This window comes from Crinia signifera, chromosome 19 (genome assembly GCF_055691185.1).
Source record: "Crinia signifera chromosome 19, ASM5569118v1, whole genome shotgun sequence".
Lineage (NCBI taxonomy): Eukaryota > Metazoa > Chordata > Amphibia > Anura > Myobatrachidae > Crinia > Crinia signifera.
In genome coordinates this window covers 26,468,762-26,488,353 of record NC_139226.1, presented here as the reverse complement: position 1 = coordinate 26,488,353, position 19,592 = coordinate 26,468,762, and the positions used below count along the sequence as shown (strand labels likewise).

Below are 19,592 nucleotides of genomic sequence, written 5' to 3'. Positions count from 1 at the left end.
CACCCTCCCGCGAGTCTCGGGACCCCCGCGACCCCCCCTCCCGTGATTCGCGGGACCCCCGTGAACCCCCCCTCCCGCGATTCGCGGGACCCCCGCAACCCCCCTCCCGCGATTCGCGGGACCCCCGCGACCACCCCGGTATCCGGACTATTGTTAGACAGCACTTACATCGACAGCCATTACATCGACACCATTAGTTCGACAGCTCAATAGGTCGACATGGTTTTAGGTCGACATACCATTAGGTCGACATGTCATTATGTCGACAGCTCATTAGGTCGACAGCTCATTAGGTCGACATGTTTTTAGGTCGACACTGCCATTAGGTCGACAGTGTCTATGTCGACAGTCAAAAGGTCGACATGGGTTTTTTCACTGTTTATTGAGCCGACATGTGCCGACAGGCGGTATTTCATGCCCTACTATCCACTAGGGCGTGGTGGGAGAATAAAATAGTGTGCCGAGCGCAGCGAGGCACCGTGCCCGAAGCATAGCGAGCGGCTGCGGTACACTTCAAACTGTGTCCATGTCGACTGTGTCGACATTTCGGCCAAAAAACAGTGAAAAATCCCATGTCAACCTTTTGACTGTCGACATAGACTCTGTCGACCTAATGGCAGTGTCGACCTAAAAACATGTCGACCTAATGAGCTGTCGACCTAATGAGCTGTCGACCTAATGAGCTGTCGACCTAATGACATGTCGACCTAATGGTATGTCGACCTAAAACCATGTCGACCTATTGAGCTGTCGAACTAATGGTGTTGATGTAATGGCTGTCGATGTAAGTGCTGTCTAATATCCGTCCCAGACCCGACCACCCCCTCCCGCGATTCGCTGGACCTCCGCGACCACCCCCTCCCGCGAAACGCGGGACCCCCGCGACCCTCCCGAAAATCGCGGGACCCCAGCGACCCCTCCCTCCGCGAGCCCCCTCCCGCGATTCGCAGGAACCCTGCATCCTCCCCCCCGCGATTCGCGGGACCCCTGCGACCCCCCCTCCCGGCATTAAAAGGGCCCCCCACGACCCCCCCTCCCGCGATTCACGGCACCCCCCCCCCCTACTGTGATTTGCGACCCCCCTCCCGCAATTCGCGCCGCCCCCTCCCGCGATTCACGGAACCCCCCGTAGCACCCCCCTCCCGCGATTTGCGGGCCCCCTCGGCACTTCTCGCGATTTGCGACCGCCCCCTAATTCACACATTCGGGGACCCCACCTCCCGCGATTCATGCCCCCCTCACGCAATTCACGGCACCCCCCTTCCTGCGATTCGCAACCCCCCACGACCCCCCCTCCCGCGATTCACGAAACCCCCCATAGCGCCCCCCTCCCGCGATTTGCGGGCCCCCTCGGCACCTCTCACGATTTGCAACCGCCCCGTAATTCACACATTCGGGGACCCCCCTCCCGCGATTCATGCCCCCCTCACGCAATTCACGGCACCCCCCATACCCCCCTTCCTGCGATTCGGAACCCCCCCACGACCCCCCCTCCCGCGATTCATGCCCCCTCCCGCGATTCACGGACCCCCGCACCACCCCCCTGCGCCCACCCTCCCTTGATTCACGCCCCCCTCATGCAATTCACGGCAACCCCCCACACCCCCCCTCCTGTGATTCGCAGCCCCCCCACGACCCCCCCCTCCTGCGATTCATGACCCCTCCCGTGATTCACGGACCCCCGCACCACCCCCCCTTGACTCACGGCACCCCACGCGCCCCTCCCGCAATTCACGGACCTCCGCAACCCCCCCTCCCGCAATTCACTAACCCCGACAACCCCCCTCCCGCAATTTGCGGACCCCCCTTCCCACGATTCAAGCCCCCCCGCGCCCCCGCCCACGATTTGCGGACCCCCCCCCTCCCGCTAACCGCGGATCCCCACACACCACCCCCCCTCCCGCAATTTGCAGACCCCCCAGACCCCCTTCCGGCAATTCCACCCCCCAGCGGACCACCGTGGCCCCCGCTCCCACATTTCACGTACCCCCGTGACAATGGGGGATCCTGTACCACCACAAGCAGGTACCGCCCCTAGGTGGGAAATCCGGCCCTGGCTGCCGCACTGCAGGTTTCCCCACTGCCCTCTGCACCAGCGCCACAACTTTTATCAATGTCTTGCCCACATACCACTATTATACAGTCTCCTCCTCTCATGCACGCTCACTCCCTCCCAGTGGGAGGAGACGCTCACCCACTGCCGGGAGCTGCATACTGTCCCCCACCCTTCTCCAGTTCTAGGGATGCCCATCGACCATCAATGATTTTCAAATAATCGATGGTTTATGGCCGATGTTGAATACTTTTGCCATCAATGTGGGAGGACACTGCCCTGCCTCCTGTTCTCCTGCCCCGTAACTTCCGCCAGTGGAGACCCGCTCACCCTGTGTTGCCCACATTCCCCTATCATGCTTTACCGCCCAGCCTCCTGCTCTCATGCACCCTAACTCCCACCCAGTCGGAGGAGACACTGACTCCTGTATTTCTGTGCTGCCACGCTGGACCCTCACCCACTGGCAGAAGCTGCACAGTGTCCACCACCCTCTTTAGTCCCCCGTATGCCCACACACCCCTATCACTACCCAGCTTCCTGCTCTCCTGAACCGTAACTTCCACCACTGGGTAATCGCTGACGCTGTGTTGCCCACATACCCCTATCATGCCTCATATCCCAGCCTCCTGCTCTCATGCACCCTAACTCCCACCCAGTAGGAGGAGACACTGACTCAGGGCCACCGTCCGGTACTCCTGTGCTGCCACGCTGGACCCTCACCCACTGCCAGAAGCTGCAATACAGGGCATCTTTCATACAATTCTAACCATATTTCTCACAATACAAATGTTCACAAATTAAGGGGCGTAGCCCCTTACGCCGGTGTGAAGAGCGCCCGTAGGGCGCGATGAATCACCTAGTGTAAGAATATTGAGGCTCCACCAGGACAGGAATTGATGTGACTACTTGTTTTGTACTGCACTGTGTAATGTGCTGGTGCTATTTTAAATCCAGCTTCGTGTTGTTCCTTTGTTTCTTTACTGGCTCTGATCGCCATAACATTGTCTCTCTTTCCAGGAGACTCATCGCTGCGTCTGTTTCCCTGGGTACATGGGGGAGCGCTGTGACTTGTCGCTGACCGACAATCAGGGGTCTGGGCACTGGTACAACGTGAGCAGTCTGGATCCGTCCTTCTCCCCCCGCACTGCCGCTGCTGGGGCCTTCCTGCCCCCCACCAATGCACTTTACATATTTGGAGGTGAGGGACTGGAGTAGGGGATGACTTCTTTCCGATATTGGGGAAGAAGGAAGTTGGTGAGAGGGGTGTGTTGGGTCCCCGGGTGCTGCAGGGGGGTAGTGGGTGACTATGGGGGTGCTGCAGGGGGTAGTGGGTGACTACGGGGGTGCTGTAGTGGGTGACTATGGTGTGCTGCAGATTTAGCATAGCATAAAAGCCGTACATTTGCTCTGAATAAATCTCATGCATTGTTTCTTTTTCAAAGGTCTGGATCTGAATTCCCCTCTTCCAGATCTGGCTATATATAACTTCACATCAAATACCTGGGAGAGAAGAAGATACACCCCAAGCCCGGTATGTTCTCCCCCTCCTCAGTACTATATACTGGTTGGTATTGAAGGTCAGCGGTTCACTATGATTTGCCAACGGTCAAAATACAAACAAGCATTGTCCGACAGTCAAAATACCGTCGTGTTCAAAATGCTGACATCCATTATGTGACATGGTCAAAATGTAAAAAAAAAAAAAGCAACAACTTTTGTGGTGTCGAAATGGACACCTCAGAATTAATACCGCGTCCCCGTGCTTTGCTCACCGTGCTTCGGACAATGCCTCGCTGCTTTTGGCGCACTACTGTACCCTAACTCTGTGCCCACTTGGATTGTGAAGTAAGAACAAGTCTGTTTCAAAGAAAAAAAAAATCATAAAAAACTTGTGTTCTTGACATGACGTCATTTTTCATGTCGACATTTCTGACCGTGTCTGTATTTTGACTGTCTGCCAGTGGTTTTCGGTATTTTGGCCACTGGTATTTATATCGTTAAGTTGACTTCATGCATCCCAAGGTCAGAATGGGCCCTAACAGATGTGCTAATATCATGTATGTAGATAGTTTGTCTCGGTCCACCACCAATTCTCTGTGTCTGTCGCTGCACCATGCTGCGGTCTCTCTTCCTCAGGCTGCGCGGCACTCCCACGTGGTAGTGGAGTGGAATGGGACCCTCGTTTTATTTGGTGGGGAGTTGTCCAATGGGAGATTGACCGATGACACCTGGGTGTTTCTGCCTCTGGAGGAACGCTGGACGGAGCTGACGCGGTACAGCTTCCTGCGACCCCCTCCTCTGGCTAACCACGCAGCCGCCACCGTAGACAACTGGTTGTACGTGTTCGGAGGTAAGGGCATAAAGCACCCCCCACCCTTACTGCATGGCGTCATTACACGGGATCCATATTGCTGTCTGCATTGGAGTCTGCATGTGGATACCAGGCTTCAACACATCTCTCGGCCCCATGTTATTGAATTTTAGCAAATAATTTAAGCCAAAGTCAACAGTAACGTTTGACCTTCTGCTATGTTATTGTCACATTTCTGTATCTCTAGGGCGGCTTTGAGTGCGTTTGTTTGTTTGATCCCGATCAATTCTCTTGTTTACATTAGAGATGCGAGTGGTTAATGTGTACAGAGTAAAGGACATTTTTCCTTAATGAGTTCTCTCTTAAGGTTATCTTAGGTAATATTACTATAACTGTGATTATCTGAGGGGTAGGGTGACGCCTCTGTCCTTTAACCAATGGAACTTCCGAGCACCTTTCACCCACAGCTCTGCCACACAAGTTAGGAACGTTGTCTGCTGCACAGCGCCATATTGGCAGCTGATTGGAGACCTGGACCAATGAGATGCTCGGAAATGAAGCTGAATATTTGCATTTAATTCCTGCTGGTTTACTGGTTGGGACAGCCCCTTATTACCCCTTTCACATCGCACCTAGGACACGGGTTACTGCCGGGTTGGTGACATATGAACTCGGATCGAGGTGACGAGTGAAAGTACCACAACTTATAACCCAAGTCGACCAACTTGGAATGAATTAAGGAATTTGACCCGGGTTGTAAGAAGGGTTTAACCAGGTCGTCTTCTGTATAACGGATAACCTAGGTTTATGTTTAAGTGCTGGAGCCGGGTCGGACCTGGGATTGCGATCCTGCGTCCGACCCGGCTTTGCGATGTGAAAGGGGTAGATGAATCCTTGGTGGGACATGTGCTTTAATCAACCTCTGTTCTGTTACCCCAGAATCCACCTTTCCATTTGGATCTTTCTTCCTTACAACTCTCATTATCCTCTGTCCCCTATGCAGGTCGCACGTCTCGTGACGTCTTTTCCTCCAGGATGTACCGCTTCAACCTTCTCTCCTGGGAGTGGGAGCAGGTTGTCCCGGCAGGAGGGAAGCCCCCAGCTGCAGCTGGCCACTCTATGGTGTTTCATGCTGCGTCCCGGTCGCTGCTGGTGTATGGCGGACATCGGCCCTCCACTGCACGGTAATAGCCCAACCAAACCTGCGCTGCCTAGTGTCCTACCTACTCTGTTCTTAGGCCTCTCATAGTAAATCATATACAGGTAACAAGGGTGAGGTTACTAAATCTTTCCTGTAATATTGGAGGACCATGGGGTATGGTTCATCCTGTTTAGAGATGGACACCAAAGAGTTGATTTATTAAACGGCTAAATTCTACAAATGGAGGTGTGGCACATACCATCCAATCAACCATCCAACCTGGGCAGCAGGGATCTGGGCAGGGAGGCAGCGTGGCCCCTGTGGCGGATGGGCAGTCAGCGGTGGGGTCCCTGCGGCAGATGGGAACTAGTAGCGCTACTAGTTCCCATCCACCACAGGGACCCCCTGCCCTCCCCGGGCTGCCCGACTCCGCTGCCTGCCACCGCCGCAGCAGTACTGGTGTGGGGGCCCCTTATGTGTGGGGGCCCCGGTGCAACTGTCGCCCTGTGCTTAATCCGGCACTGTTTAGAATGCGAAATAGGGTACTTGTGTACAATCACGGCTCCCACGATGTCCATCGCATAGTAAAAAATCACATCGCATTGAATGCGATTTTTAACAGAAATGCATCCAAATGCATTGAAATTAGTATCAAACATGTTCAATGGCCCCCAAATGTCATTTTTGAGGCTGTACTACCCCCACTATCAACGCGAACCCGAAGCGTGGCGAGCGGCGGCGGTACGCGTCCTACGACCTTTTCATACCCCCACTATCCACGTCGGCGTGGAGTTGAGAATAGAAAGTGTGGCGAGCGCAGCGAGCCACCGAGCCCGAAGCGTGGCGAGCGGACACGGATACCTTCACAGGTATACGCGTCCCCTCGCGGGCTTCACAGGTGTCCGTGTCCCCTCGCGGGGCTCGCCACGCTTCGGGCTCGGTGGCTCGCTGCGCTCGCCACACTTTCTATTCTCAACTCCACGCTGACGTGGATAGTGGGGGTATGAAAAGGTCATAGGACGCGTACCTGCCGCCGCTCGCCACGCTTCGGGTTCGCGTTGATAGTGGGGTGGTACAGCCTCAAAAATGACATTTGGGGGCCATTGAACATGTTTGATTCTAATTTCAATGCATTTGGATGCATTTCTGTTAAAAATGCTTAAAAACTGCAAAAATCGCATGCCACTACATTTGGCATGCGATGGGAGACGTGAAAGTACACAAGTACCCGAAATAGAAATGACAGCTACAATTTGGTTGGTTCCTCTGAGCAACACCATCGCTCTCTCTTCTAGAAGCTTTAGTAAATATAGTGTAATATAATGTCCATCATTGCTGCAGTCACCCCAAACAGCCCCTCTCAGCGCGCCAGGTTCTGTGATACTCTGCTACCGCTGGGCATCTTCTAAATGTCTTAGTCGCTATGTGGCATGGACACACCTGGAAACTGTGCTGATAAATTTGGTATATACCACTTGTATATCTGTGTGCAACTTAGTCTCTGAGTCTGTACATCTGCTACAATGTAGCAAAGGCAGCTTTTATCCAGCACAAGTTCTGTTCTCCTCAGTATATAGACTCTGTCACACATACATACATACACACACACACACACACACACACACACAATATACAAGCGTTGCATTATCGGAATATCAGCAGAGTCTCCTCGTGCGTCCCAGTCACTTCACGTTTTAACAAATAATTGTCTGCAGGTCAATCTGGCTATATAGCCAAACGACCCACATGTTCAGCGTGTCCCAGTGACGTCACTGAACGATACCATTTACCAATATCATTCAGTGTGTGCACAATATCAGGACCCGTGGACGATATTGTCTAGATTAGTGGTAGCCAACTCCGGTCCTCGAGAGCTACCAACAGTTCATGTTTTCTAGATCACCTAGCTGGGGCACAGGTGCACTCATTACTGACTGGCACATTATAAATGATCCACATATGGAGCTAATTACTTCACTTGTGATTCTCTGAGGAGACCTGGAAAACATGCACTGTTGGTAGCTGTCGAGGACTAGGGTTGGCCAACCCTGGTCTCTTGTGTATGGGGCTATAGAAAATATAGGACCTGCTAGAACAAGGAATGATGTAATGTTTTATATTGTTATTACTTATCTTTTAAACAAATATAATATCATCTATATATATGTCTAGTGTCTGTGTGTCACCGAAACACTGCCATCTGTTGGCAGCAAGTGAAACTACATCTAGCTTTCAAAGCATTTGCTTCGAGCGGGCTGACTAGTATACATCTATATGTCCTGTAGGTTTGCTGCTGTCATAAGTGTAACCTGTATCTTTGTCCTTATTGTGATTGTGACTTTGATTCTTGTTCTCCTCCTAGGTTCAGTATACGCGTTAATACTACAGATCTGTTCCATGTGGATTTAAATTACTGGACCACTCTAAAGCCCCGAGACGGAACCCGCGGTGGTCCACGTGAGAGAGCGTTCCACAGTGCCACGGTCATTGGCAACTATATGGTGGTATACGGTGAGGTGTTCTGCCCATATAGTGTAACATATATGGGGCACTAGCGTACTTCTTCCTGACTTTGGAAACCACTAATGCATTTGTTGGCTTGTGCCATTTTTTTCATTTAAAGACTTTTTAATAAAACTTTTTGGGTTAGACTTTGCTCATGTCTCAAAACCTTGGGAAAACTATATCATCTTTAAAAACTGGAACACCCAGTTTAAGGGGCCTAGTGATATTGTAATACGAGCTGCTGGCTCTGAGGACAGTGTGGTATTTGCTGGGGAGGGTTAAGGAATTGACTGGAACCACATTGTTTGCTCTACAATGACCTGTTTGTTTCTATCTGTCCCCCCACTGCCTCCCTCCTACCTCCTGTAGTATCAGGCTGCTGTGGGTGGCAATAGGCAGTGTGTATTGTGCTGTGTGTTATGTACTCGTTAGTACACTTCCACAGCTCGGTGTCCTGCAGATTGGCCTATCACAGTAGATTGTCTTGGAAGGGAGTGATATATTGTAATTGGCAACTTTCACACTCTGTCAACTCCAAGCACACAGATGTTTACGCAGGCCCCCCCCCCCCCCCCCCCCACTGGCCTTCTCCCTCGCTGGCTGCAGCCCCCCCCACTGGCCTTCTCCCTCGCTGGCTGCAGCCCCCCCCCCCCACTGGCCTTCTCTCTTGCTTGCTGCAGGGACCCCCCCACTGGCCATCCCCTTGCTGGCTGCAGGCCCCCGCTAGCCATCCCCTTGCTGGCTGCAGGGCCCCCTGCTGGCCTTCCCCTTGCTGGCTGCAGGGCCTCCCCTGGCCTTCCCTTGCATGTTACATGACCCCCATTAGTTGAAAATGTAGGCAAATGGTTACCTCTTTGTACTTCATTAGTTTATGCTGCAGATAACGATGGAAGGCTACAGCATGCCACCTGTAACGGGTTATTGTACTGTGGCTCTGTTGGGTAGATCCCCCTGTAACGGGTTATTGTACTGTGGCTCTGTTGGGTAGATCCCCCTGTAACGGGATATTGTGCTGTGGCTCTGTTGGGTAGATCCCCCTGTAACGGGGTATTGTACTGTGGCTCTGTTGGGTAGATCTCCCTGTAACGGGGTATTGTACTGTGGCTCTGTTGGGTAGATCCCCCTGTAACGGGTTTTTGTACTGTGGCTCTGTTGGGTGGTTCCCCCTGTAATGGGTAATTGCACTGTGGCTCTGTTGGGTGGATCCCCCTATAACGGGTAATTGTACTGTGGCTCTGTTGGGTGGATCCCCCTGTAACGGGTAATTGTACTGTGGCTCTGTTGGGTGGATCCCCCTGTAACGGGTAATTGTACTGTGGCTCTGTTGGGTGGATCCTCCTGTAACGGGTAATTGTACTGTGGCTCTGTTGGGTGGATCCCCCTGTAACGGGTAATTGTACTGTGGCTCTGTTGGGTGGATCCCCCTGTAACGGGTTATTGTACTGTGGCTCTGTTGGGTAGATCCCCCTATAACGGGTAATTGTACTGTGGCTCTGTTGGGTGGATCCCCCTGTAACGGGTAATTGTACTGTGGCTCTGTTGGGTGGATCCCCCTGTAACGGGTAATTGTACTGTGGCTCTGTTGGGTGGATCCCCCTATAATGGGTAATTGTACTGTAGATCCCCCTGTAACAAAGTGTTCTGGTTGGTTGTAGGAGGGAACCTGCACATTCACTATCAGGAGGAGAAGTGTTACGATGAAGAAATATTCTTTTACCATCTCGGCTGTCACCAGTGGGTACCCAGCGATATACTGAACCAGATCATGCCACCCCATCAGGGTAAGATTGCCAGGGACAGTCCTTACTACATTCTTCCAGCCTCCATAACCTAACCATATTATTTGTTTTACTGTTTTTTGAGCCGACATGTGCTGACAGTCGGTATTTCATGCCCTCCCATCCACTAGGGCGTGGTAGGAGAATACAATAGTGTGTTGAGCTTTGAGAGGCACCGTGCCCGAAGCATGGCGAGGGGACGTGGTGGTACATTTGTCAACATTAAAAAAAAAAAAAAAAGTTGACCTAATGACCCTGTCGACCTTTAGTCACATCGACCTTACTGCATGTCGACTTACTGCAGGGACTAAAATCAATGTTTCTGTATCTCAGGACAACCTAAAGAAAAATGTAAGTGCAAACAATTCAACTGTATTTTATCATTTCTTTCTGTAGGGCCTCAGACTTTGGGTGGTGGTCGATATTCCCATGTAGCAGCTGTAATAAAAGGGGGTGTTTTACTAGTGGCTGGTGGTTACAGTGGAACGCCACGTGGAGACCTTCTCGCCTACAAAGTGCCCGTATCGGTGTATCAGCCCCCTGTGCAAGACGTAAGTACGGCAAGACCGTAAGTAATAGAAGGTGCGATGGAGCGTTCACTGATAAAACGCGTGTGTTGACTTTGCAGTACCACCTGGACTTCTGCTCCATGTATGCGGAGGAGATGATCTGCTCCAGGGATCCAGAGTGTACATGGTGCCAATCAAGCTGCCAGACGCCCCAGCCCAATAAAATTGTACGACTCTTAGTTTATCTTTTCTGACTATTGCTGTGACTTGGTTGACGCGTTTCACTTTTTCCTTCTGACTGTTTTTCAATATGATCAGTTACTTCTCTGTTCTTATCCATGTATATAATCAGCCGCCTTATCCCTATGAATTGCTGTGATCTCTGTCCGTGATTCATCTCTGTTTCCTGGCAGTGCCCAGACAAGAGCTGCCTAGGCCTGGCACGACTCCTCTCGGACTGCCAGTCCTGCCTGACTTTCAGCACCAACATGACGACCTCCTCTCACATCCCGCGCTCCTTTGGGTGGTGTGTCCAGAATGAAACTTGCATGCCGATTTCAGGTGTCTCCCATCATTTGTTTTCTTTGCGTCGGTCTGCCGTCATCTGTTCTGTTTGTGTGCGTTTACTGATCGTCCTTGTGCTTTCTTAGAGCGCTCCACCTGCCGGGTAGGACAGATTTCCGGGATGCACGGCTGGTGGGGAACCCAGAACACGTTCATCACTTCTCTGGATGGCTGCCGGACCAACAACTTTTTACCGGGCCTTCACCTGATCACCTATCAGCAGCCTCGAAATGAATCTCAGCCGGACCGGGTAACCAGCGTTAAACTTCTGCTGTTGTTTAGAAGATCGGTGTTCTGGTCTCTTTTGCATTGTGATTCTGGAAAAGGGCCTTTCCGTCATCCAAATGCAAACGTGGCCACTAACTTTCCCAAAAATCTTGCTTATTATTTTTTTTTAGTTAGTATTATCCAATTATGTAAATAAGAGCTATGTAATCCTGGTTCCGTATAATTTTAGCAACAACAATTGTCTACGTTGCAATCACGTGCTGGTTGTGGCGTCACGTGTTCCTCTGTATAAAGCACGTGTTCCTCTGTATAAAGCATGTTCTCAATGTAGCAGGGCTCATGCTGGTTGTGGCGTCACATGTTATATGTATAATGCATGTTCTGTTTCTGCAGGTGTCCATTGTGCGCAGTACAACAATCACACTCAGTCCCAGCACAGAGATGGACGTGTCACTGGTTTATAAAGGCTTCATATACCCCATGCTGAGCCCAGGCCCCTCCCCTGATCGGGTCTCTATCTGGGCTCGCATCCAGCGCTTCTATGTTGTGGCTCGTCTTGGACGATACCCCAGCAGCACGTACAATATGGTAAGAGCTATATTCCCTGCAGCACCTCCCCGCAGAGTCCCTGCAGCACCTCCCCGCAGAGTCCCTGCAGCACCTCCCCGCAGAGTCCCTGCAGCACCTCCCCGCAGAGTCCCTGCAGCACCTCCCCGCAGAGTCCCTGCAGCACCTCCCCGCAGAGTCCCTGCAGCACCTCCCCGCAGAGTCCCTGCAGCACCTCCCCGCAGAGTCCCTGCAGCACCTCCCCGCAGAGTCCCTGCAGCACCTCCCCGCAGAGTCCCTGCAGCACCTCCCCGCAGAGTCCCTGCAGCACCTCCCCGCAGAGTCCCTGCAGCACCTCCCCGCAGAGTCCCTGCAGCACCTCCCCGCAGAGTCCCTGCAGCAGATCTGATCGCAGTACCAATTTGTTCTAAAAATGGGCAAAACCATGTGCACTGCAGGTGGGGCAGATGTAACGTGCAGAGAGAGTGAGATTTTGGTGGGGTGTGTTGAAACTGAAATCTAAATTGCCGTGTAAAAATAATGCAGCCAGTATTTACCCTGCGCAGAAACAAAATAACTCACACAAATCTAACTCTCTCTATACATGTTACATCTGCCCCACCTGCAGTGCAGCATGGTTTTGTCCATTTTGAGAACAAATTTGTACTGCGATCAGATCTGAATAGGAGCCATAGTCCCTGCACCTGGTATCCTGCATCTCCCCACATAGTCCCTGCGCCTGCTATCCTGCATCTCCCCACATAGTCCCTGCGCCTGCTATCCTGCATCTCCCCACATAGTCCCTGCGCCTGCTATCCTGCATCTCCCCGCATAGTCCCTGCGCCTGCTATCCTGCATCTCCCCGCATAGTCCCTGCGCCTGCTATCCTGCATCTCCCCGCATAGTCCCTGCGCCTGCTATCCTGCATCTCCCCGCATAGTCCCTGCGCCTGCTATCCTGCATCTCCCCGCATAGTCCCTGCGCCTGCTATCCTGCATCTCCCCGCATAGTCCCTGCGCCTGCTATCCTGCATCTCCCCGCATAGTCCCTGCGCCTGCTATCCTGCATCTCCCCGCATAGTCCCTGCGCCTGGTATCCTGCATCTCCCCGCATAGTCCCTGCGCCTGGTATCCTGCATCTCCCCGCATAGTCCCTGCGCCTGGTATCCTGCATCTCCCCGCATAGTCCCTGCGCCTGGTATCCTGCATCTCCCCGCATAGTCCCTGCGCCTGGTATCCTGCATCTCCCCGCATAGTCCCTGCGCCTGGTATCCTGCATCTCCCCGCATAGTCCCTGCGCCTGGTATCCTGCATCTCCCCGCATAGTCCCTGCGCCTGGTATCCTGCATCTCCCCGCATAGTCCCTGCGCCTGGTATCCTGCATCTCCCCGCATAGTCCCTGCGCCTGGTATCCTGCATCTCCCCGCATAGTCCCTGCGCCTGGTATCCTGCATCTCCCCGCATAGTCCCTGCGCCTGGTATCCTGCATCTCCCCGCATAGTCCCTGCGCCTGGTATCCTGCATCTCCCCGCATAGTCCCTGCGCCTGGTATCCTGCATCTCCCCGCATAGTCCCTGCGCCTGGTATCCTGCATCTCCCCGCATAGTCCCTGCGCCTGGTATCCTGCATCTCCCCGCATAGTCCCTGCGCCTGGTATCCTGCATCTCCCCGCATAGTCCCTGCGCCTGGTATCCTGCATCTCCCCGCATAGTCCCTGCGCCTGGTATCCTGCATCTCCCCGCATAGTCCCTGCGCCTGGTATCCTGCATCTCCCCGCATAGTCCCTGCGCCTGGTATCCTGCATCTCCCCGCATAGTCCCTGCGCCTGGTATCCTGCATCTCCCCGCATAGTCCCTGCGCCTGGTATCCTGCATCTCCCCGCATAGTCCCTGCGCCTGGTATCCTGCATCTCCCCGCATAGTCCCTGCGCCTGGTATCCTGCATCTCCCCGCATAGTCCCTGCGCCTGGTATCCTGCATCTCCCCGCATAGTCCCTGCGCCTGGTATCCTGCATCTCCCCGCATAGTCCCTGCGCCTGGTATCCTGCATCTCCCCGCATAGTCCCTGCGCCTGGTATCCTGCATCTCCCCGCATAGTCCCTGCGCCTGGTATCCTGCATCTCCCCGCATAGTCCCTGCGCCTGGTATCCTGCATCTCCCCGCATAGTCCCTGCGCCTGGTATCCTGCATCTCCCCGCATAGTCCCTGCGCCTGGTATCCTGCATCTCCCCGCATAGTCCCTGCGCCTGGTATCCTGCATCTCCCCGCATAGTGCCTGCGCCTGGTATCCTGCATCTCACCGCATAGTCCCTGCGCCTGGTATCCTGCATCTCACCGCATAGTCCCTGCGCCTGGTATCCTGCATCTCCCCACATAGTGCCTGCGCCTGGTATCCTGCATCTCCCCACATAGTCCCTGCGCCTGGTATCCTGCATCTCCCCACATAGTCCCTGCGCCTGGTATCCTGCATCTCCCCACATAGTCCCTGCGCCTGGTATCCTGCATCTCCCCACATAGTCCCTGCGCCTGGTATCCTGCATCTCCCCACATAGTCCCTGCGCCTGGTATCCTGCATCTCCCCACATAGTCCCTGCGCCTGGTATCCTGCATCTCCCCACATAGTCCCTGCGCCTGGTATCCTGCATCTCCCCACATAGTCCCTGCGCCTGGTATCCTGCATCTCCCCACATAGTCCCTGCGCCTGGTATCCTGCATCTCCCCACATAGTCCCTGCGCCTGGTATCCTGCATCTCCCCACATAGTCCCTGCGCCTGGTATCCTGCATCTCCCCACATAATCCCTGCGCCTGGTATCCTGCATCTCCCCACATAATCCCTGCACCTGGTATCCTGCATCTCCCCACATAGTCCCTGCACCTGGTATCCTGCATCTACCCACATAGTCCCTGCATCTCCCCACATACACCCTACAGCATTCACTGTATGCAGCATCTCCCCACATAGTCCTACAGCATACACTGTATGCAGCATCTCCCCACATAGTCCTACCATACAGCGTTTCCTTTCCTCCCTCCCTGCAGCAGATCCCAGATTCATTCTAATACATGATTTCATGCTCCTTTTTGTCCTTTCGCTAACCTTCACTGACCTTGTGAGATCCGCCCTTAGCCGTCTCCATGTCTCACCCTCTTGTCCCTCTGTGTATATCAGGAGGAGGTCGGCCGCTGGTCCGTGCACCAGGACAAAGAGCGCAGAGCTCTGCAGCGGAACAGCGGCGAGCGGTTATTCCCAAACGCAGAGCGGGGGAGCCGTTACGCTGTGCAGATTGAGGGTTATCTCAATAATACGGGCAACGGGCACATGAGCGAGCTCAGCCTGACGTGGGACCGGACGGGCGTGCATGGAGGAAGTGTAAGTCTTACCGCTGCTCCTAGTTTCCCGTATTGCCCCCCCCCCCCCCCCCTCTTACTGCTATTTACTTGATTCCTTTCTCCCTGTGTAGGAGATCTCGTTCCTGTTTTTGGAGCCCCATCGTTCCGACGATTGCTTCTACCACTCCTGCCTGGCCTGCTTGGCCGATCAGAGTTGCGGCTGGTGCTCCCAGACCCGGGCATGCTACCACAGACTGGGCAGCGAGTGGGCAAAATATTGCCAGGATACGCCCTTAATCCTGTCGCCAAGCAACTGCCAGCTGTGCGAGGAGTACCGTGACTGCGAAGCCTGCAGTAAGGTGAGTCCTGGCTGAGAGTAGAACCTCGGGGGATTGGGGCGACGAGGGGACCACTCACGTCATTGCTTTGTGTGCTCCTAGGACCAGTACTGCGAGTGGCAGGTACACAGCAGTAAGAAGGGGGACTCTCTGTGCAGCCGCAGAGGACGAGTGAGTGGCTCTATACGAACGCCAGGCGACTGTCCACGTGCCTGCAATCAGTGAGTGTCACCCGAATACGTTACCATGGGCTCTCTTTATTCTATGGTGTATGGGTAACTAGGGAAGTTCCTGGCATGTTATAACCCTTTCACACCAGCCAAAATTCCCGGCATGTTATAACCCTTTCACGCCAGCCAAAATTCCCGGGTTGGCCCTGGGAACAGCTGGTGTGAAACGTTCCTTGGCCAAATTCCCGGGAAAATGTACCAGGATTTCAACCCTGCTGGCTAGTAGGGTTGCTCCCGCGACCAGTCCGGGTTACTGGCTGCTGTGAAAGCTGAGGGGTGGCGGGCAGCATGGATTCGGGCAGCGGCGGCTGGAAGCTTGTAGTGATATTTGCCTGGTGGCAGGGCGGGAAGGGCTGCTGAATTTGAAAACATATTGAAAAGACTGGCCGGACGCTCTCAGCCAATCAGCATCTGGCCAGTCTTTTCAAAATGTTTGCAAATTCAGCCGCGCTTCCTGCCCTGCCGCCAGGCAAAAATCGCTACAACTCCCAGCTGTCGCTGCCCGGATCCCCGCTGCCCAGACCCCACAGTGCCACAGGCGCCCTCCCAGCGCTGTCTCTCACACCAGAAAATGCAGGGACTAGGCTGGTGTGAAAGGGGCCAAACCGGGAATGTCCCTGCATGATCCCTGGACTGTATTCCCGGGTAAGTCACTGTATTTTCTGGTGTGAAAGCGGTATTAAAGGGGATGCAGTCAAAATCCCGACATTGAAAATCCTGACGGGGTCAAAATCCCGACATTTAAAATCCCGACAGGGTCAAAATCCCGACATATAGAATGTACAGGTGAAACGGTCTACATGACTTTCAGTCGACAGGTGCGAGGTCGACATGGGTTTTTTCACTGTTTTTGAACCGACATGTGCCGACAGGCGGTATTTCATGCCCTACCATCCGCTAGGGCGTGGCGTGAGAATAAAATAGTGTGCCGAGCGCAGCGAGGCACCGCTGCGGTTCACTTCCAACGGTGTCCATGTCGACATTCCGGTCAAAAAACTGTGAAAAAACTGTCGGGATTTTGTCCCATCCGGGATTTTGACCCTGTCAGGATTTCATATCGAATCCCCTTGAAACACATGATGAATTCAATTAGTAAATGATTCTGCAGACTATTGCACAAACAGCTTGGGTCTGATATGTTTGTCCTCTCTCTCCAGGCGCAGAACGTGTTCCGAGTGCCTCTCTAACTCCAGTCACTGTGCCTGGTGCCAGTCCACAAAGAGCTGCTTCTATTTCGCTGCTTACCTCGCAAAGTACCCTTATGGCGACTGTAGGGACTGGTATGACAGGTGGGTACTAAAATATTGTACGATCGCTTTAGTTATAGGACTCACATTAGGGTTGGACATGGGTTTGGGATGTGGTGCCCCTGGATTGGTGTGGCTGGGTGGCACTTAGGTGGAACACTATTACATTCTATTTAACACTTCCGTATTACTAATAATCTCACAAACACTATTCCTTTAATATTGTCATTCCATTCATCACTATTGCATCACTTCTTGTATATAGGTCTGGCTTCTTAACATTCTTTAACGCTTTAGTTTTCTCACTGGGGTACCGCTCTGGGCTCTCTTATGCTGATTTTTTTGGGGAGCCGCACCTAGATATACTCAGAGAAGCCTTGACAAATTGCTTTGGGACTTACCCATGTATTTGCAGATACTGAATATGTAACCAAGATCTCTGAATCCTACTAATGGTGCCCATACACTTATATGATCAGATGCACTTGGGACATCGCTAATCTGATTGCATCTTGCAGTGCCCAGTGTGTTTTTTTTCCAGCACCCAATGTTACATGCCATCTGCAATGCCACATCGGGTGCTGGTGGAGGGGTGGCGGTGGAGCGAGGACCGGAACGGTGGAGCAGAGCACTGTAAAGGAGCACTGGTGGCAGCGGCAGAATTTGAAAAAACTATTTAAAACACTGGGTGGTCCTCTGGCTGAGAGAGAGCTCTCTCAACCAATCATAGGCCTCACATTCAGGCGGACACTGATTGGCTGAGTGTTTTAAATTGTTTTTTCAAATTCTGCTGCCGCTGCTGAGCCCCGCGGCCACCAGCGCTCCTTCACAGTGCTGTGCTCCACCACCACCTGAGCTTCGGCCCCTGCTCCCTGGACCCGCTGCCGATTGCATTCGAGTGATCGCATGTGATTAGAATCTGGTTACCGTTCTCATTCAGTGTGCTTGGGGAAAACAATGGGTTTTTAACCCTTTCAAGTCCAACGTCTAGTTCGGCTCAACAGCGCTAGCCGCCGATCCACTTTAACCCTTTGAGTGCCAGCGTTGCTGTGAGCAAATCCTCAATATATCTGCTAAAGATGCCAGCATCGTTTAATAAAAACGTTTGCTCGGCAATATTCTCACCTATTTTGACAAATCCCCTTGGCACCCAAAGGGTTAAAACAAGAAAATGAACATCGTTCAACATTCAATGTAGACCATTTTTTTATAAAAAAATTACAATTCATTTAAAATTTAAATCGGACTGTTTGAATTGCAAAAAAAAAAATGTGTCACTCCAGTTCATTATTCACAATAGTTACTATCTATCTATAAAATCCACTGCTGACTTAATTTTCCTTTGTATTGGCTGCCAAAGTTCAGACAATCTGCGGCATTTTCTGGCAAAACAGAGCCGACTTGTTTTAAAGTCAGATCTGTTTTGTCGAAAACTGCCTTCAATGCTGTCGGGGAGGGGTTATATATCATACACATATTTTGGTCTGAGTTATCAGTATTTGTATATATTATACTGAATACACTGATGACTAATAGTCTATATATTATGTTTTATATACTGGACCAATATTAGTTATTATATACACTGGGCATATATTCTCTGATGACTCATAGACTATATTATGTATACACACTGATGACTCAGATTATATTCGTTATTATATACACTGGGTGTATATACTCAGATGACTCATAGACTATATATTATGCATTATATACACTGATGGATATATTTATAAAAGACACCAATTCGCCGGTTTGACCTCAAAGTGAGAAGCTGCAGAAAAGGTAGTGCGCTGCTGCCGTGCTTTGCACTTTTTACTAATGCCGCTTTACACTTAAAGCTCAAATCCGCCGCTGTGTCCACCTACACCTGAGCCATATTCTCTCCCTGTCCTCCAGTGTCCACTCCGTCCCGCAGTGCATGGATTGTTCCAGGTTTAACACGTGTCGGGAGTGTTTGCAGAATTTTGAATGCGGCTGGTGCGGGAACATTGACAATCCCACCATGGGAAGGTGAGTTACTTCATAGTCACATATAGTGTGAGGAATAAAACCGGACTTACTCTAAGCCTCAGGTTATTCTCCCGATGGGTCTTCTCCGAAATCCTCGTATTGCTGACGGTTATCTATATATTCATCCCTTCAATTTGCCCTATTTGTGACCAGATCCCCAGTTCCTAAATCACCAGGTCACCCTTTCCCCCCTTATCACTAGGCTACTGTAGGGACAGTATTCTAGGAAGGAATACAGATGTTGCCTTACACAAAACACAGGGCCTGACTCAGTTGGAAGTAACTCCGACGCACAGGACACAAGCTGCCGTTCGGATAACGTGTACATTAAAGGGTCACGTTTTCACTGGACTCTGCCGCATAGCGCCTAATTTTTATTACTGGGAACGCCTCTTGTACATTATAGCATTCTCTGGATCTGATTATGATTTGGGAAATACCATGCTGCAGTACAGGTGGGGCAGAGGCAACATGATCAGAGAGAGTTATCGTTAGAAGTTGGCGCGTCCTAACGCAGGTCTAAATTGTAATGAACACCTAAAGCTGTCCAGCATTTGTGGCTACGTGCGAAAGCAGCTAGTATTGATCCTGCATGCAAAACCAATAAAGTATGAACTCCCCCCAGCATGGTTTGGCCAGGAGTAAAGTTAGAATCTGCCCCAATATGTTTGTTTGACCGGGCAGCTACCCATCACATCCTGAAGCATACATTGATGTAATCCATCTATTCCTATCTGTTTTATTACTGGAACATTAGTTATGTAGATGAGGCCGGATACTGCTTCCGTACCACAAGT

General features: G+C 52.1%; 1 protein-coding gene across 1 annotated transcript in view; it reads left to right on the top strand.

The window, feature by feature from the left end:
- Window positions 1–19,592, top strand: part of MEGF8 (multiple EGF like domains 8) — a 54,076-nt gene that overhangs the window by 16,728 nt on the left and 17,756 nt on the right. The window contains 16 exon segments of the mRNA XM_083162192.1: window positions 3,071–3,251; window positions 3,496–3,584; window positions 4,190–4,403; window positions 5,368–5,548; window positions 7,868–8,016; window positions 9,666–9,791; window positions 10,185–10,339; window positions 10,417–10,524; window positions 10,711–10,858; window positions 10,948–11,111; window positions 11,483–11,677; window positions 14,804–15,004; window positions 15,096–15,323; window positions 15,405–15,523; window positions 16,690–16,821; window positions 18,682–18,795. Of these exon segments, the coding sequence (XP_083018318.1) occupies window positions 3,071–3,251; window positions 3,496–3,584; window positions 4,190–4,403; window positions 5,368–5,548; window positions 7,868–8,016; window positions 9,666–9,791; window positions 10,185–10,339; window positions 10,417–10,524; window positions 10,711–10,858; window positions 10,948–11,111; window positions 11,483–11,677; window positions 14,804–15,004; window positions 15,096–15,323; window positions 15,405–15,523; window positions 16,690–16,821; window positions 18,682–18,795 (2,504 nt within the window).